The sequence below is a fragment of the Dipodomys spectabilis genome, unplaced genomic scaffold, assembly GCF_019054845.1.
Source record: "Dipodomys spectabilis isolate Male_0828 unplaced genomic scaffold, ASM1905484v1 ptg000023l, whole genome shotgun sequence".
Classification (NCBI taxonomy): Eukaryota; Metazoa; Chordata; class Mammalia; order Rodentia; family Heteromyidae; genus Dipodomys; species Dipodomys spectabilis.
This window is the reverse complement of record NW_024870700.1, coordinates 2,073,836-2,100,705: the sequence shown is the minus strand read 5'-3', so window position 1 is coordinate 2,100,705 and position 26,870 is coordinate 2,073,836. Positions and strand designations below refer to the sequence as shown.

Genomic DNA, 26,870 nt, shown 5'->3' with positions numbered 1-26,870 from the left:
TGCCCAGGTCCTATTAACAGCTCTCTATTTGTCCCTGGGACCTCTCTTGGGCTGTGTAGAAGGGAAGAACTAGCTCTTTTCTGGACAGTTTTTCTCCGTGAGCTAGGGCAATGCTGGTGGGTAGCTTACCTAAGCCCTGAGCCAATGGCTCCAGTTGTGCATAGGAGAGAGGGGGAAGGGACTACAAGGGGGAAAGACCCAATGGTGTGAGCTGGCCTCCGTCCTCACAGTCTCCTACGCTGCCTCCTGGTTCTTCCTTTTATTTCCCCCCCCCCTCCATTTGTACCAAGGCTTCCATGCCCTCCCCCCACCTCTTCATCACCTCAGTGTACCTCTCTCCAGTGACAAAGTTTCTCCCACCCAGGTTGGTTCTTGAGCCTTCCTGTCCCTCCCTACACGATGTTTCAAACCGTCCCGGACACAGCGTCTTACGTCAAGGTAAGACATGACGTCGTCTTTAAACAGGTAATGACCCCTCCCCCCTGCCCTGCTCAGTCCTCCCCTTGACCTCCCTCCTTTGCCCTGGAAAAGGGGCGGGAGGGGAAGTGGAGGGGGAAAGCCCTTGGATCTCCTGGTGTCAGGTACCTGGCTCTTAGCCACTTCGGCTTCCCGACGAGCCTAGTGGGAGGCGCGCCGGGCCGCCGCCTTTTGGGTTCGGACCGTGGCGCGCGCGGCAGCCCGGGCGTGCCACGGGTGCGCGTGTTTGCACGCGAGGGCTGGTGCGTGTGCGCGCGGTGGTGCGCGTGTGTTCGTGTTGCTCTGTGCAGGTGTGCCGGGGAGCCCGGCCGGCCTGGCCCGCCCGCCCCTCCAAAGCGCCGGTGGCTGGGTTTGACAGCCCCTCGCCCACCCTCGTTGGTTTGTTTATTTTTCCTTTCCACGATAATTCTTAAGAAGGTAAACAACACCCGGGGCTGGGGCCCCTGGGTTACGCGTTGAGGGGAACCCCCCAGATGGCACAGGGCGGGGATCGCGCACCGGGACAGCGCTTGCGCGGCCGGGACCTCTTGCATTTCGGATAGGGGTCCAGAACCTGAGGCTCTGGGAGCCCACCTTCGAGCCGGGAAGGAAGGGCTGGGTCCAGCCAGGGTCAAAGCAGCCGTTGCGCGCGTAGGCTCCGCAGGTCCCGGCTCCGCCCTCCGGCCGGCAGCCCCGCCCCCTCCGCTCCGCCGGGCACCCTCGACGGCTGGGGGCGCGGGGGGGGGGGGCAGCAGACCCTCCACCCAGACTGGCCTCTCCGTTCACGTCCAAGGAGAGCCAGCCACGGGTCCAGCCCTTTCAGATCCCGGTGAAGGGAAACCTGACACCGCGGCGCATCTCCTCGGCCCCGGCCTCGCTTTCGGAAGCAGTGCACGGTCACTTCTAGGAGGCGGGGTCCTGGAGATCACATTTTACAATCCAGGATGAAGGGGTGAATTCGTGAATGAAAGACGAAACGAACGTGTCAGTGATCCGGGGGAGGAGGGAGGGAGGGTGGTTCTCCACGAACTGCCAGACTTCGGAGTCTGTACTTCAACGCGCACTTGTCCTTAGTCTTAGGTTTTCCATAGGTCGTCGGAAAGCTGGGCCCAGGCAAGTTCTGCACTCTTACCCCCACACTTCCAGCTCGAGGGGGGGGGGAGCAGAGCTTGGGGAGCCCTCACTGAAGTTCTGCCTTTCATTGTAAGTGGTCGCAGAGGGGCGGAAGCTGCAACCACTCTCAGAGCGCCTCTGTGTGCCACACACACCAGCACCCACAATCTCAGGGACGATGGTCCCTGGAAGCTGAGAGGTCTGACTGGTGTTAAGGGTTAGGGAGAAAGAAAACTGGGACCGGAGGCCAGAGTGAGGGGCTCGGGAAGACCATGGCTGCCAGAAGAGGCCGCTCCCTGCTGGAGCTCTTTTTCAAGGAGGAAAAAAAAATGGATTTTTCAGCCGCCACAAAGTTTGTATTGTTGCACAAAGGGGTGCATTGATGACGGGAAAAGTCTGCATAGCAGGACAATCTTGAGTCTGTTTAGCCGGCTCACTCCGTCCATCATTTGCCAGAGGGGCACAAACAGACCCCAACTGCCAATCCCAGTCACTGGCACCCGGCTCAGGGATGTTGACAAACACAGAGCCCAGGCTCCTGGACCCCCCAGGAGTCTGAAGCAGAGCTGGGTCCTGAGGGGCCAAGGCTGTCTTCTGTGCTATGATGATGATGGTGATGATGATGGCAGTCTGAATCCTGGTGTGGGCTCTAGGGGCCCCCAGAGTGTGGGGGGGAGGGGTAGAACACCACAAGAGAGCACTTCCGTTCAGATGGACAGGAAAGAAAGTAGAGGGATGGTGACTCTGTAAAACCCTGACAATCACAGCCTGAGATGTCCCATTGTGGTGATATTGACAGTTACCTGTCACACAGGTCTTACCCCCTACATCTGCCAAGCCCTGTTTTGAGCATGGAGCTAAGTCATTTCTAGCAATAACGAACCTATTCAGTAGCTTAGTTTGCAGATGGAAAGCTGAGGCACTGAGAGGTTAGTGTGACTGAGCTTGTATGGGGGAAATCAAGGTACAGATAATGACAAAGTTGTAGAGACTGCCAGGCAGTTGTGAACACTCCTTTTCAACAGTCTTTAGAGGTAGGTCCTATCATAAAAGTTCATACAGATCAGGATAAGGAGATACACAGAGATTAAGGAACATATCCAAGGCCTCAGAGCTGCTAAGTGCAAAGCTAGATTCAAACCCAGGCTGCCCCCTGGTAAACTGGGGTCAAAGGCAGCAATCCACTTGGGGATGGAGACTGAAGAAGGACTCGGTGACCCCAGTAAAATAACCCTGCCCAGTGCTGGAGCACTACCACGGAATGCAAAGCACTGGTCACACATTCCTGAGAGTTCCTTGCTGCCTCAAACAGACTGAAGGTCTCTCCTCATTCACTCTTTGGCTTCTCCTAGACTCCTTATTTGTTCTACCAGCCTTTGGATCTGGCTCAGGCAGCATTCTGGGAGAGACGCCCTCCTTGATACCTGCCCCCCCCTCCAACCCCAGACCAAGGAAAATTGCTGGGTTCAGAGTATTCATAGCCACAGCAAGTGTCCAAAAGTGGCACCTAGCCGGCCTGACCCGCAGGACTCCAAGTTGCATTTCAAGGATACTGATCACTACTTGGAATATATTGTTTGAGGCTACTGGGAGGAGTGGGGTTTACAAGAGATTGGAGAAGCGTAGCCCATTTCCCCCATTTCTACTGCCTCCTTCTGGGAGCTGCTACTGCATGCAGGGTGAGGAGGTGGGGGTCTCCAGCTTAAACTCTCCGGTCAGCCTCCCACTCCCTTGGGTTTTTCTTTCTTTCTTTTTTCCTTCTGGACTCCGTGTGGTCTGGGGCCCAATTCCCCAACAGATCTCCTGACGATCGCTCAGAGATCGGGGTGCGTGGACACCCCCATCCCCGCCCCTGCCTCCTGCCTGCGCGCGCGCCGGCGCGCACCCCTGCAGTTTCTGTGGCCTCCCACGTTGCGTTCTGAATCGGCTGGGCGCAAAGGCAAAGAAAGAGCGTGGGGAGCGGGCAGGGCGAGCCGAGGCTCTAAATCTTCCTTCAGTCGGTGAGTGGATGAAGTTGGAGAAACAAATTCAAAGCAGGCGCGCCTGCAGAGCCTTCCTGCAGAAATATTCCCCGGCATTCAAGCGCATCCAGGGGCGGCTTGAGCTGCCTTGTTTGGCTAAGGTCTGACGAGACTCTAGTTCTCCAATAAAAATAAATCTCAAATTAATTATGGCCTCGAGCGAGAGGCCAGACATTGGAAGCTGCAGTTTGTGCAGTCTGGAGTTTTGGCACTCGCTGGCCCGCCCACCCCCTCCTCCCCGCCCCCACCTCCTCCCGCCCGCCCTTCTGTTGGATCTCTTTCCCCTCCCCCTTTGCCCGCCCCGGGTACCCAGTACGGCCACACTGGACCAGCTGCCGGGGAAGGGAGAGGACCCGGAGGGGAGGCCCCGCCTCAGACGCCCAGCCTAGCCGGGCATCTATAGGAGTTTCAAGTGACCCCGATGTCCCAGAGTCTAGAGGCACACAGGGGACTCCGCTCCGTTTGTGGCGTCCTCCCACCCCTGACCCAGGCTGAGAAACTAAGGAGCCCGGGAAGCCCGCGTCTGGAAAGTCTTGACCCGGTCAAAAGGGCTGACATTGAGCGAGCCAAGACACGTTTTCGCCCGGTCGTCGTTACCCTCCCGAGGGAAGCAGGACTTCCGCATCTTTGAAAACGTTGTCAAGGACGATGTGCACCAGCCAAGCCCTCTGCTCCACGTTTCAATGAAAAGGCTCCAAATATTGCCTAAATATCCTCCCCCCCCCCCCCGCCCCGTGTACATGCCTTGTATAAGACTTAGGAATGCGCGAGGGGCTGGTTTGTTGTTGAAGTCTTTGTACAATTTTTGTCTCCAGTTGGTAGTTTTTTAAAAAAAGTTTTTATTTGTTTATTCATTAATTAATTTATTTATTTTTGTTTTGGGCCTGGCTGCTTTGGCTGTGAGTGACCCCTAACTTTGAAAGCCAGGAAGGAGTTGATGAAATGGGCGCCGCTGGTATTCATACCAGATCGTGGGCCCAGCCCTGCCCAGTCTGGAAAAGAGTGAACCCAGGCAGTGCTTGTGGAGCCAGGAAAGAGGGTGTGCACAAGTGTGTGGGCAGGGGCAACCATTCCCAAGCTAGGCTGGTAGACCAGGGAAAGGGGGGGGGGCTGGGAGAAGAGAGGGAGGGGAAAGAGGAGAGGGTGGAGAGAAAGAGGGAGGGAGCCGGAGAGGGTAAGGAAAGCCACACGCCCAACACAAGACAGTTTTCATTTGTATGGGGCCTCACCGCAGGCTCTCTATCAATTTGTCTCAATGCAAACATTCAAAATATTCTCTTTGGCTGCTCGTGAAAACAATGTGAGCTGCCAGGATCAAACCATCTTTCCAGATGTCTGGTGGTAACCACATTAAACGGGGCAGACTTGTTTACTGTTGTGTTTGGTTAGGGCTCTCTCCCCACCCCTTTGGGATTTTAAAAAAGAACCAGCAGCAATAGAATGAAGTATCTAGCCCAGAGTTATATAGGTTAGGCCAACTTGCCCACTAGCGGATCAACACAGGACTGGAAAGAATCTGATATCCCTCCACCTCCCAGAATTGGGGGTGGGAGGAGGCCTTTCTGAGTGGAGATCCTTATGAATGGGCCTTAGCTCTCATCAGAAGAACGAGTTAAGTAGTAAGAAACAGTAGCACTAGTACCAATCAGGGGTCCACAACGCCTACGTCTGTGGACAGGGTGTTGCTTATGCCAGAGCACACCCCTCCCCCATCTCCAAAATTACGAAATCACCATACTTTTGGTTTTACAGGCAAAAACAGAAAGTGTTAGTCTTACAACTCAGACAGGCAGGCCAGTCTTCATTTTCATCTAGTTTTCTATTGCACACTCCCCAAAGGCTAGGGAATTAGGCTTAATGAAACCGGGAGTCCTAGGAATGTTGGGGTGACCCTTGATCAGAACAGTGAAGACAACCGGTATTTGGAAGCCAAGAGGAGTTGGAGAGAGAAAACCTGTTGGTTGCATTGTCATCATTGTGTGTGGTGGGGGGGGGGGGAGGAGTGTGGGGGAGTTGCCTCTTGTGAAGTGGCTATTCACAGCCTCCGTGTATAGTAAGCCCTTGGAAAGGGGGCTCTCCATCATGGACTTGAGTGATTTCTTGCTGAAAGAGGGGATGGGGTGCTTAGTTTTCTGGTGAGGTCCTGGTGAGACTCAGTCTCCCCACACCCTCCCCAAAGCCTTGTTGTCGTTTGAAGGTCGGTAGAGTCTGGGCTGAAAAGGAAACAATTTGGGGTTTGAAAGGATGTAATTCATTCTTCCCTTCCCTTTAACCTCTTTCCTCTCTGGAAAGCATGTGGAAATGCTGAAGGGAAGAGCAAGAGGGCGGGAGACGGGCTGGTGGGGAGGAAAGGGTTAAGCCTGATTTCTTTTAATTGAACTCCAGAACTGGTGGCCCCCGGCAAAGGGGGGGGGGGAACTGACCCCGCTAGCGGTAACCAGATGTGGCGGTCCCTAGGGAGCCTCGGAGCAGACCCCTGGATTGAGAAGCAGACAGGAGGGAGGGGGGGAAGTCCGCCCTGGCCCCCACTTCACCAACCACCCCACCCCACCCCCCACACGCACAGCGGAGTCTCAATTGCTGGCTGGCTGCACCCGACACTGCAGGTCTGGTCACGTTCAGACCCGTGTCTGTATTCGAACTCAAAATTGGAGCTGAATTGATGAGACTAATTTCGAGAGGGGGAGGGGGAGGGACGGAGGGAGGCGAGCAAGCTCTGGGGCTCGATTGCTCCTGAAGAAATAAAGCATTAATAACTCACCTTTTTTTTTTACCCCCGCCCCGCCGCCGTGGACACCCTTTTGAATTTTTTTTTCTTTTCAATTTACTTGGATCATCTCTGGATTTTTCTTCTTCTTCTTCCCCCCTGGGAGGACTCTTAAATAAAAGTGAGAAAGTCCCAAGTCTGGAGAGCGTGGACAAGGTAACTGGTTTTGAGACTGGGGAGAAGGGAAGTCAGGCCAGACAGCCCCCCCCCCCCACCCCTGGGCGCGACAGCCCAGTAGAGGGCCCGGGAGATCTGTGGGTGAGCCGGGCCTGCGAAGTGGACCGTGGGGAGGCCGGTCACCCGGCGGGGTGGGGATGCCATTCCCGAGAGGGGGATCCCAAGTCTCACCGGGGAGATGTCTGGATCTGCTGTGCTGCGCTCTGGCGTGCTGCGCGCCGTGGGGGGACATGCTGGTCGGCGGCGTGGAGGGCAGGTCGGCCGCGGGGTCCGTTCCTGGGGGGGGGGGCGGGCGAGAGGGGCGCGGACTTGAAACGGCAGCTTTGGCTTGAGAATCTAGGCTTGGGCAGTCGGGTCTGGGTCAGCGAGGGATTTAACTAGGTGCTGTTAGTCCTGTGGCCTTCGGTGGCTGCAGGATGCCCAGATGTGAGTCGCGCCAACGGGAGGGAACCCCCTTTTTCTTAGTAATGTCTGGGGTCCCGCCCCTGACAGTGCAGGTCAGCCTGCAAACTCCCCAAAAGCCTCAACGGTGAGTGAGTGAGAGAGTCGCTCCGGGAGTCGGCAAAGTCTCGGCAGTGGTGGGGCAGAGTGGGGAAACTCCATCGATTTGTTATTATTATTAATTATTACTATTAATGGTTGGTTTGCTTCGGTGTGCGTCCAGATCATCCCCCAGCAATAGGCGCTCCGGCCAGGTTATCCCACGTTCTAGCAAACTCCCCCGCCGTCGTCTTCCCATCCCCAAAAAAAGTTTGGACTCCGGCTGGAAAAAGCATTAATGAACGTATCTGTGGGAAGAAACGGAAAGTGAATGAGTCAGGACGGCCACCTTGGGCCAAGGGCCCCGGGAAAAGGAAAGAATCTAACGGCGTTTGGCTTTGGATTTGGGGACGGAGGGGGGTGGGGTGCGGTGGGGGGGTGTGGAGGTGAAGGGGGCAGCGTTGCCGACCGCGGGGAATCAGGGCGCGGACGCTGGGCGTGAACCCCGTCATTGTTCCCCGGCCAGCCCTTATCTCCCTGAAGCAAGTATCCTGTGCGCGCGGTGCATGAATGCATCGGGCGATCTCTGCGTATATTTATATAGTGTGTGATGCGAAAAGCAGGACCAGCCGAGGAGAGGAAGAGGGGGTGTGGGGGAGGAAAGGCAAGGGAGAGAAGAGAGGAGAGCGCGAGCCGAGAGAGAGAGAGAGAGAGAGAGAGAGAGAGAGAGAGAGAGAGAGAGAGAGAGAGATAGGACTTCCTCCCCGATCGCAAAGTGAAGTCACTTCCCAAAATTAGCTGAAAAAAAAGTTTCATCCGGTTAACTGTCTCTCCGCTACAACAACAAACGTGCCTAGGGGAGCAAGGGCTGGGCGCTAGCACGGGGCACACAGAGCCGGCCCAGGGCGCCAGGGAGGCCGCGCCGGGCCAATCTGAAGGGGCTGCGAGGTCAGGCTGTAACCGGGTCAATGTGTGGAATATTGGGGGGCTCGGCTGCAGACTTGGCCAAATGGACGGGACTATTAAGGTAAGCTGGGGGTGTCAGGGGTGGGAGTGCGGTGGAGCCGATTAGGGCAGTGGGGCGGGCAGATGGGCGCGCGGGGTGTCGGGGTCCCGGAAGACGTGGCCGCTCTCCCTTCTCTTGGCGCCCCGGCTTTGCGCGGTCTTCCCCGGCGCTGCGTTGGTGAGTCCTACGTTGCGGAGAGGCCGGCCAGGCTTTCTCCATCCAGGACGATCTCCATCCCCACCCCCCCTCCTTTACTCTCTTTGCCAAAGTGGAGTCCGGCTCCCTCCCACCCAGCTGCCCCGAGGGCTGCGGGAGGGGCGCGGTGGAATCTGGAGACCCTGAGCGCTGATCAGAGTCAAGGGCGAGAGACCCCCGGGTCTGCTGCTGTTCCATCTCGGCAACCAGGGCGCCCCGGGACCGGAGCTGGACACTCGTTTGGTGGCCAGCTTCCTCTCTCCAGAGGCCGAAAGTAGCGGGGAGCAGGCGCCCAGCTGCCACCGGCTCGGGTCCCTGCCTGGTGGGGGGGTGGGGGTGGAAGGGGCCGAATAAAAGGATTAACTGCCGGCCGATCGGGGTGCCTGGGAGTGCGTCCGTCCGAGGGTCTGCTGGGCTAGCTCTTGTCGATGAAAACCCCTGTTTACAAGCCAGCTAGGCTGGTTTCTCTTCCCTCTCCTCTTTCTGTGGCCGGGTGCTCAGCGCTCAGCAGCCTTAGCAGCCTCGGGCTCCCCGGGACTAACGGGTCAGCTTAGCCTCAGCCGCTTCTCCTGCGGGGGGTCCCTGACCCCGACAGTCTGTCTGCTCCACTCTTCGGCAGCTCAGGCTTTCTGAGCCCCACAAGCGCCAGCTTCCACGGAAGGGTCCCCTAGTAGCTGTTTTCTAAGTGAGAGCCCCCTAGATCTTCAAATTACTCCCCTCCCTCCACACTGCCTGGAGAGTTCAGAGCGCCCCCCACGCCCTGCCCCAACTCCTACCATCCCCATCCACTTTGCCAAGCCTGGGTCTAGATTGCAAAGTGCAGACCAGAGGACTGGTGGAGATCCTTGCTCTGAGCCACCCTCCAGTAGGGGCTACTGACTGCCCTCTCGTAAAGGGGGAAGTGGGGAAGAGAGCAGAGAGGTGGGGGATTCCCCCCCCCACGCCCCGGGACTGGCCTTTGAGGACCTAGCGAATGAATGGGACCAGAAGTTAGCTTCTAGGTCCTTGCAGGACCAAGCAAAAGGTTATCTGGTAAAACTATTAGGCTGGTGAGGTGGGATTGGCAGAGAGACTGTCATCTTTCAGATCCCAGAGGCATCAACTCCCCCCCCCCCCCCCCCACACACACCTAGGTCTGAGCAAAGAAGTCTAAGATGTTGAGCTTAGAGCTTCAAGAGATTTTTATCATCTGGGTGGAGTCGTAGTGGTTTTATTTTCTAAGTTTCTCTCTCTTTCTCTCTCTGAAAGTTTGAAATATGCTGACTGAGGTAAAAAGCACCAACTGAAGGAGTTTGACTCTTGGAGATGAGATAACTGGCATGAGTTAAAAGGAGCCTTTAAAATTCACATGTAGCTCAAACTTAAAATGAGTGGGTGAGAAGAGGGCCATGGAGCCAGGGAGTGGAGGTCACCAGGCCAACTTTACTCTTGTTTCTCTACTTCCTGTTAGTGTGTGCATGCAATTGCCTGCGTCCCTGGGTTCAGTATAGAGATGTTCCATTCTAGAAGGTACTTCTGCTATCAGGACTCCTACACTCACTCTCCTCTACCCCCAGCATCCCTCCCTGATCCTCTGATCTCTGGAAGGGCAACAAGATGGCTCTAGGTCTTGGTGTGGACACCCTAAGGAGAAGTGAGGCAATCTCTATCTCCCCAGTGCTCAGACCTCTATAAGCACAGGCCCTGAGCAGAGGGAGGAAACTGTGGTCTGTGTGTGTACCCGGGATGTGTTAACCTCCTTTGGTACATACTTAGGGATTAGCATGGCAAGCAGTGAGATCAGCCCTTAGACCAGAAATTTGGCACTTTATGTCAAAGATGGGAGTAAAGGTGTCTTGTAAGGTGGATAGCCCTTCCAACCCTCCCTTTAAGCATCTTTTTCTCTTCCTGGGTTACCAGTCTTCAAAGTCACCCACAGAGCCATGGCTTTCAAGCTATGTTCAATTCACTGAGGTTCTGAAAGATGCAGTCTAGAGTGTGTGTTTTGGTTTTCTTATTATGTGGGAGCCACAGATTCCTGTTCACTTGTGACCTTTGAATCTTAGGATTCCAGAAGGAACTGATCTGGGAGAAAGGCCCACCAACTCCTGGTCTTGCTGTGAGAATGCACAATATATTCAGTCTCTTTGTGCTTCATGTTGGTAAAAGCAAGCTGAAGATTAAGTTGCTTCTAGAACGGAGAGTATCTTTCCAATCTATCCTTCCAATATTATGCTTCTGTTCTAGAACATTCGTCTGTATGCGTGCTAAATCCCATCCTGTCATGAAGGAGTTCTGAAGACCCTATAGACGAGACCTAAGTTGTGGAATCTAGAATGCATGCTCTTAGTTTGAATAGCCTGGAAACAGTCAGCTTTGACTGATTCTGGGATGTGATTTTCATGTACTTCTACATTTCTTTCTCAATTATATATATCACAGATCAGGAAGTATTTTGTCCAGGATGAGAGACAAGTCTGGATTTCTTTATAGAAGCCTCTAGCGTTGTGTATTACTTATACAGCTCCATGGGATTATAAATTCCCAATCTTGTTGGCTTTCAGCATTGTGTTCTCCATTCCAAGAATGTCTCCTGAGCACCATATTGGGAATATCAATGATTGTTACTCTTCTCTTGCTAAGGGCAAGTTAACTGGCATATTAAACAACAGCCTACCCTATCACTGCTCCCCACAGTGATATTATCAGTGTTGAAAGCATGTGACAGTGATAATCCTTGCTGCCTAAAGAAATGATGACCTGGTTTTGAAAAATGCATCATAGTTTTAAGCAGATCTCAGTTGAAGCCAATTAATGTTGTCTATGGAAACTTGAATACATACATAGAGAGTCATCAAAGCTGAAGAAGTAATCAGAGAAGTAGCTATGATGGCATACAATTAAGAAATAGGGAAAGGAAGAGAGGACTTGAAGTCAGAAAAGTGGGATCTATTTTTCAGCTCTAGAACTTGTGGATATATGCTGCATAGCAAGACTTTTACCACTTTTAGTCTTGGTTTCCTAATTTATGAAATGAGGCCAAAGCATCTCTTTACCACAGATCACAGTTAGCAAGAAATAAAGTACCTAAAGCTGCATACACATAGGCTGAATTAATCTTTTAGATTCGAATTTGTGGAGGTCTAAAGGGCAGAACATTAGAACCCAGGTCTGGATTTATTATATTGTTTAAATCATTAATTCAGCAAATATAGATATTTCTTATGATCAAGATTCTACATATTGAGAATAAAGTCAGTGATCAAAGCCAGGCTCTGGTGGCTCACACATATAATTAATTCTCAGTAGTCAGGAGGCTGAGCTTTTAGGATCCTAGTTCAAAGCCAGCCTAAGCAAGAAAATCTGTGAGACTTATTTCAAATTAACCACCATAAGCTGAAGTGGAGCTGGGTTTTTGTGTGTGTGTGTGTGTGTGTGGCTCCAGCATAACAAAAAAACAACAACAAAAACATACAAACAAACAAAATAGTTTTTTAACTCTGGGAATTTATACTCTAATGGTAGTGATGGATGTATTTTAAGAGAAAGAGACTTATACCTAGTAGCCATGCATTTTCTGAACAGCCATAAAGATCTTGGGGCACAGAAAATTGATGGTTAGGGAAATCACCACTATCCAACTTAAACTGAGCAGATATGATCTCTCCTAATCCTTTATCTTGGGAAAGTTTAGTACCACACAACCAGTAAGTGATGGAAAAGCAGACTGGGAAAGAGAAGTTGGCTTACAAACCTGGCTTTGAAAACCAGAAGAGAGTCATGTGACAGACAGGCCCTGGATGGAAGGGAAATGTGAGGAAGAAGTCTTGGAAAGCAGCACCAAATGAGAAACACATAGGACCAGACTTGACTGCCACCCTCAGGTACAGGATGGACTGTGACCCTTCCTCCCTGTCCGTCCATGGTCCAGTGCCATCTCCTAGCTTTGAGAAGACTTCAGGCAAGATAGGCTGTCCATGTCTCAGTTACTATAGCCATTAAGCTTGCTCTCAGAAGACAATTACCAAGTGGTAAGCTCTGTTCTCTGTGTGAATAATTTCCACTAAAATGCTCCCGCTACTTCTGTGACTATGCAAATTCAAAATGTGTAGGTTGGCAACTTTAGAGCCTTATTGGGTGTTTGTTGGGACATTCTCGTTGTATGACTAGAGCCATTGAGGCTCCAGATATTAAATGGAGCATCCAAGATCATACAGTTGAATTTTCACAGAAAGAATGAGAATTTAGGAATATGGGGTTCCGTGCTTTCCGCTACACCATGAAGACTGAAGATACTGTTTGCTTTTGTTATATTATGTGAATTAAAGAATCCTAGAGGCAATGTTTGTGTATGTGGGGGAAGGGGCAGACTAAGACAGACCAAGAGAGAAGATAGAAACCTTTAAAAGAGATATCATGAGGAATCTGACTTTGAACTAAAAAACACACATGTCATTTAGTAAAAATATATATTATTACTGTCCTGGCCAGGTGCTGGTGGCTCACACCTGTAATCTTAGCTACTTAAGAAGTTGAGATCTGAGGATCTGGTTAGAAGCCAGTCTAGGCAGGAAAGTCCCCAAGACTCTTGTCTCCACTTAACCACCAAAAAAGCCAACAGTGGAGCTGTGGCTCAAGTAGAGCACCAGCCTTTGAAAGAAAACGCTAAATGACAGCACTCAAGCACTAGTACTGCTGCCTAAAATAATTGTTATTGTCTTGGATTGTTTCCCTACTTAGAGAATAAACAACTCCCAAATTTCAGATAGAATTTTGACACAAAATAATCCTTCTTTTACTTTAGACAAACTAAATAACTTGCAAGAATACATTCTAAAGTATTACGTTGTATTTTAATAACTGACAGGTTCCTTTTCCAGACATGCCCTGGGTGCTGAATTCTTCTGTCAACTCTTAATAATTGAATATTAACCTATTTAAATAAAATATGTTCAGCATTGTTCAAACATTTCCATTTTCTAGACAGAATGGAGGTCTTTAATAACAACCACATTTAATAATAAGATTCAGGATTTCAATGGCTCCCTCTGTTTGGGGTTAAACAGTTAAGCTGACATTGGTATTTTTTAAAAGTAGTTGATTTAAATCAAGTTTCTTTTTTTTCTAGAAATACAGCATTCATCTAATGTAAGTATTGAGTTACTCCCGAGAAAACAAAGACAGGGAAAAAGTTGGGAAACGGTTTATATTGATAAACTACTAGGCAGGCTTCCTAGTGTGATAACTTTTATCTTACCTCAATCTTCAGAAAATATTCCTAGATTAAAGTCTCCTTCAATATGAAGCTAGGTATAGAGACCTTCAGGTTCAGAAACAACTTAAGTTCAAATGGAAAATGTACTGTTTTCTTTTATTTGAGACAACCAGCTGCATAATATAGTTATAGAATAGTGTTTTTGTTTTATTTTGAATAACATGGTTTTTGGAAGAGTGCACTTAAAACAGACTTTCTAAGGCTATCTTTTGTTTGTTATTTTTCAACAGATTGAATAAGCTAAAAGACATTGGCTGATGTGCGTGTGTGGGGGGGAGTGCGGGCACACACACACATGTCTTCTAAAATCTTCAAAAAGCCAGCCCTATGAGCTTTATCCCACCTTTTCTTTTACTATGTAACCCTGGATGGCCTTGAACTTGAGAGTTCCTCTTGCCTTCACCTTCTGAGTGTTGGGATTATAGCTGTACACCACCATGTCCTGTTGCAATAGCTTTTTCAGTAATCTCAACGTTATGCAAGTGTCTTTTTCTCTGCAAAAGACTATACCCTAGTCAGGTGCCGGTGGCTCATGCCTGTAATCCTAGCTACTCAGGAGGCTGAGATCTGAGGATTGCGGTTCAAAGCCAGCCCCGGCAGGAAAGTCCATGAAACTCTTATCTCCAACAAACCACCAGAAAGCCAGAAGTGGCACTGTAGCCCAAGTGGTAGAGTGCTAGCCTTGAGCCAAAGAGCTGAAGGATAGCACTCAGGCCCACAGTTCAAGCCCCACGACTGACAAAAAAAAAAAAAAAAGACTATACCCTGTTTTGTTTTCTGTTACTTTAATGATTTCATGTCTGTTGTATGCATCCCATTTAGGTATCATTTCATGGGATGGTTTTAATAATGATTTCATTTTTTCACATATAACTCTACCACTGACGTGGTGAATGTAGCCATCACCAACCTGTGCCCTTTGCAGTGGTGTTTCTTCAAAGACATCAAATGGGGACATCATCTATTCTCCGATGGTCACTCCTAGCATCAATACCTTCAGACTTTGTCAGAATGAGGCAATCTGTGGAACAGTCTTTCTCTGTGTAAAGTAAGATGGCCTTGTAATCATTGCTAATCCCCAACCTCTGGGGAATCATCAACTGACCAATCATATGAAGGCAACTACAGGACTGTTAGTCAGGACCTGAACTTGGTGACTAGGTTTGATGAAAAGACATCAGAAAGCAACAGGTGAGCTAGCCCCATGGAAGGAAAAAGCAATTTAAACTGAAGAGACAGAGAAGGACTCAATGTTAACAACAACCTATGCAGTTTCCTACTGTTCGCAAAGCATGCTTTTTTGCATCTTGTATTTACAAGAGCTCTGTAGAAGGACAAATCACCACATCTCTCTCTGAAAGAGTCCAGAGGGCTGAGACACGTTGCCTGATATTATATGGCCTGTAGCAACAGAGCCACCTTTCAAGCCTAGTCTTTCTGATGGCAGAAGACTTGCTTTGTCTCTACATACTAGCCACACTTCCTTTTGGCATAGGTAACTCTGAAGGCTGTCTTTGAAACATGAATAGAACTTGAACATGAAGTATGGTCAATGGCATTCTAGGAGAGAATAGGCTACTTTGGGGAGTGAGGGGCATGTGAAAGACAGGACAAGAGTGGTAAGGTCAACTGAACCTAGATTATGGGGGATAGCAGGTACCATAACGAAGAGTTTGGGTCTTACAGAGGAAAGAGGAATCCAAATTTTTAAATAGAGGGATAGTCTACATGGCTATTACAAAGCTCTTAAAGATTGCGTCCTCCCTCCCTACCTCCATTCTTCTTAGGCAATGGAAATATGAGTAACTCCATGACTTAGGAGAAGTCTTATGAGAAGTGGGTAGAAATCAGGAGCGGACAAGTGGTGATAGGCTCAAGCAATCAGGGTTCTATCTGTGATCTTTAAAGGGGTTATTTTTTTTTATTAATATGACACCCAGAGTTGAGGGAGAAATTGTGTAACAATGTCGTTACTCTTTTTCTTGTTCAAATGTGTCTTCTTTGGCCAATGTTCTGGGAATCTTGCCATGACCTGTCTCCTTTCAATTGAATTGTCTATGCTGGGGTGCAACTTTAGTTCTTTTTGAGAATGAGTCAGTAGAGAGTAACTGAGAAGAGCAAAAAGATGGGTTGTTGGAGTGAAATTCAAGTCAAATTTCCATGGAAGTTCAGAAAGGTGTGACATTTTTCTCATGGATGGTTGGACCCATCGCCTCCCTTAGACAATTGGCATTTCATCCCAGTGAATCAACTGCTCAGAGACTTAACAGCATTGTTCCAAATAGGATCAGAGCTTGAGGACATTTTCAGAGAACTCATATCCATTTTATAGCAGCTTCCAAATTCCTGGTACCTACCAAAATACTAAAGTATTTAAGATATTTCCTGTCATTAGGGAAGGAACAATGCATGCGTCATGTCATTTCTGATCAACAGTTCACAGAGTATGACATTTTTAAAATGACCTCCAAGAGAACGTAGATGTGAGTACTGAAATGCTTTTCCAAGAGCAGGCCCATTTACCCAGCCAGTGCTGTGTGTCCCAAGTAATGAAAGACCTTAAGTCACATTTCAGTGCACACGTGCAAGAGGCCAGAGTTACAGGTGCCCAGGGAGCTTTAACCTTGGATTTCTAGACATGTGTGGGTTTCACATGTCTACTGGAATCTAACATTCCAGTAGCAGATTTGGTTCTGAATATAGGGGTATTTCACCAAGTTTGTGTTGGAAAGTGTCTGAAAGCAAATAATTTTGCCATTCATTCATGCTGCAAGAATAAATGTGAAAAGAAACGTTAAGGTTAAAATAAAATCGCTCAGTTTGTAAATTGTCTCTGACCATGTGTTATAATCTTTATGAAAATAGACAATGAGATTGAGATTTTCTTTCCTTTTTAAAAAAATATTATCTTTAAGTAGTTGTACAAAGGAATTGCCATTTAACAAAGCAGTTTATGAGTACAATATATCTTGATCAATGGCACCACTTTCAACATTCATTGAGCCTGAGATTTGTAGGTCTACAAGAGTCATTTTATCTTTCGTTGTGTGTCACTTAATTTACACTCATTCATCTGAATAAGGCACTAGGCACTCTACCCAGTAGAGTGGGGTATAGCTGAATAAGAACAAGCTGACTCTAATGTTTCATTCAAACTTCTACAGAAGGATTCTCCGCTTCCTGATTTGAAGTGCTAACTTTTTGTGGTTCTAAAAGAAGAAATACCCATTAAGAGAAATCTTTATTTGTGGCTTACTGTTATGAAGATATTTAGGCATTTCTGTCCCAAAAGTGATAACCAATGTTTTTCTTTCATCTTTGGTGATACTAGTCCACTGTATGGTCATTTTTGAAAAGCCAGTGGAGAGTCCCTCTTCTTGTTTTCTCTTTCTGAACTTCAGTTCATCTATTTATATAGAAGCATGGAGAAAAATACCACAACCAAAGTGAAAAGATTAGGTTGGGTGTGTGACTCAGTGGTAGAGCGCCCGCCTATAAGGCCTTGTATAAGGCCTTAGTATCCATCTCAAGCACCTCAAGAAACAAAAAAATGAAAAGATAAAGAGAAATTTTTAAAGTTTATTTCTTATACTTAGTGTCCAATCCTTAACAATTTCTCAAAATCAGAATGTTTTGGTAGAAAATAAGCAAGAATGTTATGAATAGGCAGTACTAGAAAAAAATCAAAGAATCCACAAATATGAAAAGAATATACAGCCAGAAACAATGGCTCAGGCTTATAAAATCCTACCTACCTGTGAGGAAGGGGGAGGCGGTGTATCTCACTATTCAAGGATAGCCTGGCCAAAAAACTAGCAAGATACAATCTCAATCACTATGCTGGGCAGGGTGGCACTCACATAAACTATCACAGCTATGTGGGCAGTGTAAATAGGAGTTGCAGTCAGCTGGGCACATACACAAGGCTCTATTTGAAAAAATATCTAAAGCAAAAAGGACTGTGACATGGCTTGAGTAGTATAGTGCCTGCCAAGTGAGTGCAAAGAATTGAGTGCCAGTACCACCAAAAACAAAACCAAAAAATATTCTAATAAAAATCACATAGTTTCTCCACTTGTGTCCTAGAAGAACACACAGATTAAAAACAATATAGAAGTGATGCTCAAGAAGTGGCTCAAGTGGTAGAGTGCTAGCTTTGAACAAAAAAAATAAAGAGGCTCAGGGACAGAATACAAGCCTCAGGACCAGAAAAAACGCAACTTAATAATGTCCCATTTCAGAAAGAATAAAGGGAAATGTTGCTATCTTACTCTCTTGGTAAAAAATAAAATTGGATACAATTTTTGCAGAGGGTAATATCTACTTGAAGAACTAATTATCTCTATAAAATTGATCATTCCAATTTACAGATATATTGATTTAAATACCAAAGAAATAATGTTTGTAGCTGCATAATTTATAGCAAGAAAAATTGAAAATAGTCTAAACAACCAACAACAGAGGACTAGATAGATATATTGGGGAAGATTCATATAAGGGAATAGCATGACAATATATATTTGTGTGTGTTTGTGCTGGTATTGGGACTTGAACTAAGGGCCTGTACTCTTGCTTAGCTTTTTGGCTCAAGGCTGAAGTTCCACTTATTGAGCCATATCTGCACATACAGCTTTTTGCTGGTTAATTGGAGAGAAGAGTTTCTTGGATATATCTGCACAGGCTGGTTTTCAACCAGGATCCTTAGATATCAGCCTCCTAAGTAGCTAGGATTACAGCTATGAGCCATTGGTGCCTGGCTTTGGTATGTCCATGTTAAATGAAGTAAAACCAATTGTCACTCAAAAGTATATTATTGCAAGAAGAAAAAAGTGAGTTCCAAAATGCATGATCCCATTTATGAACAAAAGTTACACATACATACATATGACTACTTAAAGAAAGATAAAAGGATGCATATATTAAATGGTTAATATTTTAGAAGGATACAGATGAATATATATTAAAATTATTAAAAAGTAGTTGCTTTTAGGCATGAATGTAGACTTTAACTTTTCATAGCATAAATTGATGGACTATTTCATTCCTTTAATCATTGGTATACATTTTTGTAATTTAAAAATAATTATGTAAAAAATTAAAAAGGTCTATGACCAGTAGACCTGTAAGAATCATTCTATCTCAACTTTGTAGATCCCAGTGGGTTTGGGGTTACATTTTAGAGTAAAAAATAGAAAGAAATAGAGTAGTCAGATTGAAGGTCTTAACCTTTGAATTCTAGGCCCAGGCCTCCTTCAAGCTAGTTATGGAGACTTAGGCAAGTTAGTTCTGGGTTAAAGGTTTTCTAGAGTATAAAATGAAAGCATAATTTCAGTTCTTCCTTTCAGCTCTCATGTTCCTATGACTCTGCTCTTGGTCAAGTTTTGTATTTGTGCATCTCATTTGGGGATTGAGAGTAACTGAGCCTCTTACAGGTCTTCTTTCTGGTCTAGTATGGCTCTTCTATAATTTCAGAGCTATTTTCATATTGTGGAAGGACTTGGAGGCTGGGACTCTTAGGAAGGGCCTTGTGAATTTCTGGGAGCCAGTTGTCTTTACTGCCAAGTGACACTGGAGCTTGTGCCAATCTCTTTACGTTAATGCAAACTAAGAATAGAGCTTCACTCTGCTCTGGAGTCCTAAGACTTTTTTTCTTCTTCAAAATTTAGTCTCATTTGAAATCCAAAAACACATTTGGCTCCAAGTGCCATTCCCCTGGACCTAAATAAAAAAAAATCTTGTCTAATTGAAGGGAAATTGAATTTGTCTGGTTTTAATTCATTTACACTTAAGTCTTTAAAAAAAACAATATTTTTGAGAGTTTATTTGATGTCCAAGAAGAATGTTGAGCCTCTTAATGAGTTTTCTGGAAGGCTTTTTTTCTTTCTTTCTTTCTAAAACAGGAAGTGGTGCTGTGCTATGGGCAAACACACTCAACCCCAAAAGGCCCCAATTCAGTTTGAAACTGTATCACCCATAACATGTGCACAGGCCCTAGTGGCCCTAGCCAAGGCCTTTCTTCCTCTAGGCCTTACCTTCCACCTAAAGAGGAATCAAAATGAGGAAGAGCAATCATAGTTATAAGAAGAGAAAGAACAGCTTATCTGTCCAGCTTTAGGCGCTAAGCCTTAAGACTTCTATGCAGTGCTTGTATCAACCCTAGAAGGTATGCATTATTTCTACTTTGGAGCACTGAGCAACAGTCAAAGTCATAATCTGAACCCAATCCTGTTTACCTCCAAAATTCATAGAGCCCAGTGATGGTGTTACATCACCAGACAGACACATAAATCTCCATTTGGTACAAACCATGCCAAACCTAGTTAAGTGAATCTGGCCAGATTCATTAAATCAATCAAGACTTCATCATTCTTTATTCAAGCCCTGTTTGTCCAGGAAGGAGAAACTACATGGTTTTGTTAGCAGGTGTACCAGGCAGGCAAGACATGATAAAGTTGACAGGTTTTGTTTTTGCCATAATAAACTAACAGTAAGTTTACTAATTCAGTAGAGAACGGCCTATTCTTTGACTTGACAATACTTTGTCATCTATCTTCTTCTTTTTATTTCTTTTTTTCTCTTTTCTTCCAACTCTTTGCTCTCTTTGTCATGTCTTTCACTTGTATAATCATAATATTACACATAACTTTTTAAAAGTAAGAGATCTAGGACATCATGGGACACACAAAGAAGCGAATGTTCTGCGAGGTTAAAAGAAAATCATTGAGTGAGACTGACTTCAGGCTTCAGTTTCTCTTGAACAGCATTTCTTGTTATTTCAAGGTAGATTGACTTATAACTGCATCCAAAGCCACCTCACATCAGGGCCTTTTATCAGCTCAAGTGAGACTTCCTGTGGACTGGCCCAGCTTCCTGATAGATTTCCTTTTTCCTTTGGCAGAACAAAGAAAACCTAGCTTCAAGGATCTTTGGGAGCAAACATAACTTAGCACTAAAGAACCAATTATTAAAAAAAAATTATTCTCCTTGTGAAGGGCTAAGTGCGTGCCTTTGCATCTCTTCTGTACCATGATAAAACCCATGTGCATTTATCAAGGGCCACTGAGTCATCTGAACCCATCTAGTTGTAGTTTGATTTTATTTAAAGATAGGGAATTAACCTATTATTGTTATTACCAGTGCATGATCACTTCTCTCCACCTACTTCTCCACATGTAAACTTTCAGGAGTTAAATGGACACTTTGTTATATAGAGTTTGTGTGTGTGTGTGTGTGTGTGTGTGTGTGTGTGTGCGCGCGCACGCGCCCACGCGCGTGTGTGTGCGAGCATAACTTCAAGTACACTCAAAGGCTCATCAAGTCAGTTGAAGTAGAAATTATAGAGATTGGGGGTGAGGTTGTTGCTTTTCTCTTTTGCCTGGAATATTCTGCATTATTCTGTGAAATTTGGCCTCAATATCGACTCTGCATATTATTACTGAAACCTTTAGGCATTACCTGGGGCAAGAAGGAGACACTTAAAATAGCTGCTTGTATTTTTGTCATGTCCCCCGAAGCAGCCGTTACATACTGTCAAGTTAAATATAATAGCTCTCTCCCTAAATGCTTAGAAAGTCAGAAACCATTACACAGAAAAGATAGTTGAGGTTTCAAGATGCCTGCTCTGGAGATGACAGATTAGCAAAGAGGCCCTGCAAGCACAACTCAAAGACTCAAGCGTCCAAATGTCACGTTCCACAGTAAGAGTGCCTTCTGAAGTAAGGAAATCAAGCATCATTGAATCCACAAGGATTCCTGATCTCTTGGATCATTGGTCCAATTTTCTCAGCATTGTCAAAATACACTTGGGGGGTGGAAGAGGATCTTTGCCATAGGGACCAGTGAGGTAATCATATAGCCCCCCCCCCCCCAAATGTTACTAAAATAGAGTTTTTGTTTTTGTTTTGTCTTTAAAAGGGTTGATTGGAATAGGAAAAGTTAAAGCTGAAATGTAGCTCTGTGGCAGGAAGGATCTGAGTGCTAATCCATCATATTGAATTTGTATGGGATTCTTCTAACCCAAATGTTAACACTGTCATCCCTAAAAGAAAATGACTTAAGCTCAGCACATGCTAGTAATCCTAGCCACTCCAGGTGACTGAGATTTAAGGACTGCAGCTTGAAGCAGGTCTGGGAAGGAAGGATTGTGAGACTCTTATCTACAGTTAGGCATCATAAAGCTGGAATTGAAACTGTGACTCAAATGGTAGAATTTGAGTGGAAAAAGCTAAGGGACAGTGCCTATGCCCTAAGTTCAAGCCTTAGTATGGTAAAAAGTAAGCAAGTAAGTAAGTAAATAAATAAATTAGGAGGTTGAGAGGGTTCTGAAATAGTAAAATAACTTAGAAACTATCTGGCGTGAAAATATAGAGTGGTTTGGGGCCTAAAATCCACTTTGGTGACGCAAGAAGGAAAGGGTTAGAATGACTACATGAACAAAAGCATAAGCATGAGATCTTTCTTTTCCTGGCACTGTACTCTACCACCAGCCCTGTCTTCCAAGTCTATGACCAGACAGTCATTCTACAACAAAGATCTATACATTGTCATGCAGCTACCCGCAGCCCTGACACTGCTGTCTCTAGAAAACCATAGTGACTTGACTCTCATCTGCTCCGTGCTAAGAGTACATTGGGTCAAAAGTCACCAGTAGTCTTTCTCACATAAGATCTTTGATACAAGGATTTCTCCAGTGGTCAGAGATGTGAAGGATACCTATGCTTTGTGCAATTTTCTCGAAAAAGAAGGAAAAAAGATCAGCTATCTTTTCTGGAAATATCTCAGGAATTGGGTACACTGAGCATTTTCCCAGCGTACCTTGGAGAACATATCCAGGGATGCAGAGTTGGTTCTTTGAGGTTCTAAGTTGTTCCTTCTGGAGACTTGTGGATCTCTATATATTCTTTGGTCTGCAGTGTGGTGGAGGATTTACCCTAGGCACTCCTTCCTGTCCTTCCTGATGTCCCCCCAGAATGTTTCATGCATAAGCCATAAATGGGCAAGGGTACTCATCTTGGAGCACGTTGGAATTAATTATTTTCTTCCCATCAGTGTGGACTGGGTTTGACCCAGTCTCCCCTCTGCCCAGAGCACCCTTTAAAAAGAATTTTAAAAACCCTGTGTGTTTCATGGGAAATTTCACATGCCTGTTTCTGATTCATTTCCAATTAAAGGCTCAAAATACTGGCTTTGTAAGAGCTCTTTGATGATTCTGATTCTTGTTGGTTCATCTTTTCCCCCTCCTAAATGTCCACAGAAGTTTAATAAATGTTGTTCAGACATTTGCATGCTTAATTATTAAACATAATTGGAAACAGGAGAGGATGTTTTAGTGCTGTGGACAATGCAAACACACTTACAAGCTTGGAAAGACACAGAAATTTGCAGTGAGGATGGACTGTGGAAAAAATTACAGGAATCACTGAAGATGGGTGTCCATCACTGGAGGATGGTGGGAGATCAGAGCTCTGATCCTTTGGAAGGGAGAAGGAAGTATTATGAGAAGCAGTTAGCTCAGGTCCACAAATGTCAGTTGAGTCATCACTGTCATCTGAGGTAGAATATCATTTTATAGATACAGATGCTGATCTTTACTTCCTCCTGATAGGAGGGGGTTAGAGGTCTATAATTATAGCAAGCCTCATTCTTCACGTCTTCCTCTTGGTCACTAAAACCTATTTGGGTAGATCTCTATACCAGCTCTTCAGGAAGCTTCCATATTCTTTGGATGATCCCTCTAAAGTACCAAAATGTGCCCCAGACTTGGATTAAACCACTTCTATGTCTGGTCTTACCTTAGACTGGAGGGATGGCATTGAGCCCATTCTTCTTCCCTTCTTGACCTCAGCTTCTCTAGCCACTCTCAAAACTTAAGACTAGTTATACAATCCTCTTCTACCATAAATCTGGTAGAAATGTGGAACAATGAGTTGCCTGCAGTTTTTTTAAGAAAAGTATGAATTAATTACTACAGTTTACTATGTAACTCCTTGTATGGTTGTCCTTGCTGTCCAATGTTTTAGAGTCTGTCAAACTTACCAAACATAATTCTATGTATCTACAATGTAATGCGAGAATGCTGTGTGCTATAAGGTACTTTAGGCCCAACAAAGGCCACATCAAATCATAGCAAAACAGGTAGGCAGTTGCCAGAATGTGTATCTAGACTACCATGGCTATAAGTCATGTGCAAATTGACCTTTGAAATTGTAGATTTTATAATTTTATAATTCCTTTTTTCTACCTGTAAAATAAGAATCGTAGTGACACACCTGTAATCCCAGCTACTTCAGAGGCAGAGATTGAGAGGATGGTTGTTCAAGGCTACCCTGAGTAAGAAGTTAGTAAAAACTCATCTTAGTCAATAGTGAGGGAGACTTGTAAATAGGAGAATTGCTGTCTAGTTCAGCCAGGTACTTGAGATATTTGAAACTGTAATTGAAGCAAAAAGGGCTGGGAGCATGGCTCAAGTGGTAGAGTACACTGAATTTGAGACCCTGAGTTCAAACTATAGTACTGCCTCCCCAATAACAAGTAATACTAAATATCCTATTTGCCTTACTAATTATTAGAGTAAAAAGAAGTATGGAAGTAAACTACTTTGCAATCAATTGCAAAAGTGAGTTATCATTATTATTACTATTATTATTATTTAGCTAGTTGTATTATTCCAGTTATTCTCCTCATTGCAGTCCATGATTTTACAAAACAAAAATAAATGTCTTAAACCGAATTTATTGGCTTGCTTTTCTCTGCCAGTAAGACTTTCAAGGACATTGTTGGTTAAATTCGTCAATTGGCTACTTACTCATATCTCTTTGCCCACACAGACTCCATCTCTACCAATGCCCAGTGCACATCAAACATCTATATTCCATCTTTCCCTCCCTTGCATCCGGCCATTGTTCTCGTTGTGAAACTCCCATTAAATCAATGGGGTTTTTACGTAAAAAGCACAAAGCGATGGCAGGATATGACTCTGAGTTCAAGAATTCCAGGCTTGTGCTGCTGATAAAGAGACTTGTCAAATAGAAAACACCAGCGAAAGCTTCTCCTGTTCAACTTAATGGTGCTCGGCTCCATTTGTTTGAAGATTTGCTTCTTTCTTTATAGAGCCAAGAACATCCTAGACTACAAATTACATTGTTCTTACAACAATCCCTTGCAAATAGTTTCTTTTTTACATGCCCATCTGGCTATCTAGATATTCATCGGCTGCCAACTCTTGTTCACCTGGGTCCCTTCTTCTGTAGAATCTCCAGTGCCCTTTTGCCATTAAGGAGATACAGGGGCAGACCAGAGGTTGATCAATTCGAAGGGGATCTAACATTTCAGCCTCTGATTTTCTATTCCCTTTTGTAAAGAAGACATTTCTACCAGGGAGGGATAATAGAGCTGAATCCCCTGGCCCAGTAGATGTGAATTTGTTTGGTCGTCTCAAAGGCGAAAAGTATGGATTATATATAGAGATGGTCTATATTCAGAGATGCTGCTTCCAAGAGCATATTTCTCTTACCTGTGAGCAAAGAGACATCAGAACAAAGGCAGTAAGAGGGCCTGAACAAAGGCCTGAAAGAGGGCCCTGTGGTCCTAGAGATGTTGGAAACGGTGGTAGTTCTCACTTCATGAGCCCTGGCAAGACAATCTCTGTCTTTTCTCATTGAACATCACCAATATTTTAGGAAACTTTGCATCTAAATCTTTGGTGCTATACTAACCCCCCACATGTGGTTATGTAGCCAGAAGGAAGCATTGAAGTAGCCGAATTAGTGGAGAGATGAAAACAGAAAAATAAAGTGGACTGTTTCCATTTTAAGCACTTTGCAGACACTGAGGATTGAGATTAAGAACTCCTTAAATCTTTCTTTCTGAGTGGGCTGAATTGTGTATGAAGAAGAACTTACTGAACTAGGATTTCAAAGTGGATAGAGATGAACACTTGTGTGTCTGTGATTCCTAGAGATCACCAGCTAGCAAAATCAGCTGTATATCTTGCTGCTCCATAAACACCAAAAAAATCACCACTGTAACGTAAGGGAGGCATTGAACGAATATTTTATATTTTTCCCCCATAGCAGAGAAAAAAAGTAAAGAAATTATAGAACATCTCGAATGTGATAGACCTTCTCATTCAATGGAGTCATATCAGAAACCTTTCAGGAAAGACTGTGGGGTTTTTTTGACATTTTACTATTTTCTTGTGCCATTTTACTATCTATGCTCTATGTTTTGCCTAGATACTTACAGATATGAAAATAAGGAATGCACCCCTTTCTAAGTTTTTTAAGAAACGGTTAAATTTCTAGTTTAAAATTTGAACTGGGTGGGAGAGAGAAATAATGTTTTCTGGGGCTACAGAAAGCTTAAAATCTCTTTTTAAGCTATTGGTAAATAGGAAGCTTCAAAAGAGATACAGCTCTTGTGTATTGCACATTTTTTAGCAAAAGAGATTTGGGAAATATTGTCAGTTATTCTCAACTTTTAAAACTCTATCTTAAGGGCCAAAGAAAGTAGAAGATTAAAAAAATGGTCAATATTGCTCAATAAAACTTTCTACAATGAAGGAAATGTTCTGCTGTGTACTGTCCAATAAGGTAGCTCCCAGCCTTAGCCTACACAAATGGCTACTAAGTCCTTTAAAGATTTCCAGTACAAAAAGAAAGCAGATTTTTAATTCAATTTATTTAGCATTAATCTAAACTTACATATCCTCCTATGGTTACTTGGCCATCATACCGGACAGTGGAAAGCTGTCTATAATTCAGGTTAAAAAAATCATCTTGAAATCTGAATTGAATCAGAAGGCTGTATTTGCCTGATTTATTTTTAATCTAAATCTGCAACATACCTGTTGTCCACACTGTCATTTACTCTTATCACTGACAAAGTCAAAGTAAAATGACAAGTCAGCTCTCAGAATACCACCCATATTGGACTAGGGCTACAGGTCAAAGTTTACCATCTAGTCTCCTGGCTTCATCCTTAATTCTAGTCTGGCTGGAATACTTTCTTTCCCTTCTACAAAATGGGAGCATTTGGCTTCATCAAAGGGATATTCACAATTCATGATTGAATGTATATTGGGTTTGCCAAAGATGCAGGGTGTGTGTGTGTGTGTGTGTGTGTGTGTGTGTGTGTGTGTGTGTGTGTGTGTGTGTGTGTGTGTGTATCCTTCCACTGAAAAATAACCTTGGTCAACAAGAACCCTTATACAATATCACAATTTCAGTTTCCCAGCTGTAAAATACTGGCATTGTACTAAGTTCCTTTTAAGGTTGCTTTCAGCTCTAATGCTTTATGCCACCATGAAAATACGATTTGCTATTGCATAGGACTCTGTACTATTAACAGATGGTTTCCTTTTCTAGTTCCCAGATCTTTATAATTCCTTGTAAGAAAATTTCT

At 45.2% G+C, this 26,870-nt stretch overlaps 1 protein-coding gene and 1 long non-coding RNA gene across 2 annotated transcripts in view; one reads left to right on the top strand and one right to left on the bottom strand.

Annotated features, from left to right (window-relative positions):
* Positions 1–6,429: 6,429 nt before the first annotated feature.
* Positions 6,430–7,651, bottom strand: LOC122104223. Its single transcript, XR_006146895.1, has 3 exons — positions 7,165–7,651; positions 6,706–6,810; positions 6,430–6,467 (listed from the first exon to the last, which is right to left on the bottom strand). It is a non-coding gene; the product is annotated as an uncharacterized LOC122104223 (long non-coding RNA).
* An 80-nt stretch (positions 7,652–7,731) lies between these two features.
* The window catches only part of Fli1 (Fli-1 proto-oncogene, ETS transcription factor), a 122,788-nt gene continuing 103,649 nt past the window's right edge, over positions 7,732–26,870 (top strand). Inside the window, exon 1 of the mRNA XM_042674848.1 lies at positions 7,732–8,041. Coding sequence (XP_042530782.1) covers positions 8,024–8,041 — 18 coding nt within the window. The 5' untranslated portion in view covers positions 7,732–8,023. The remainder of the gene's footprint in view (positions 8,042–26,870) is intronic.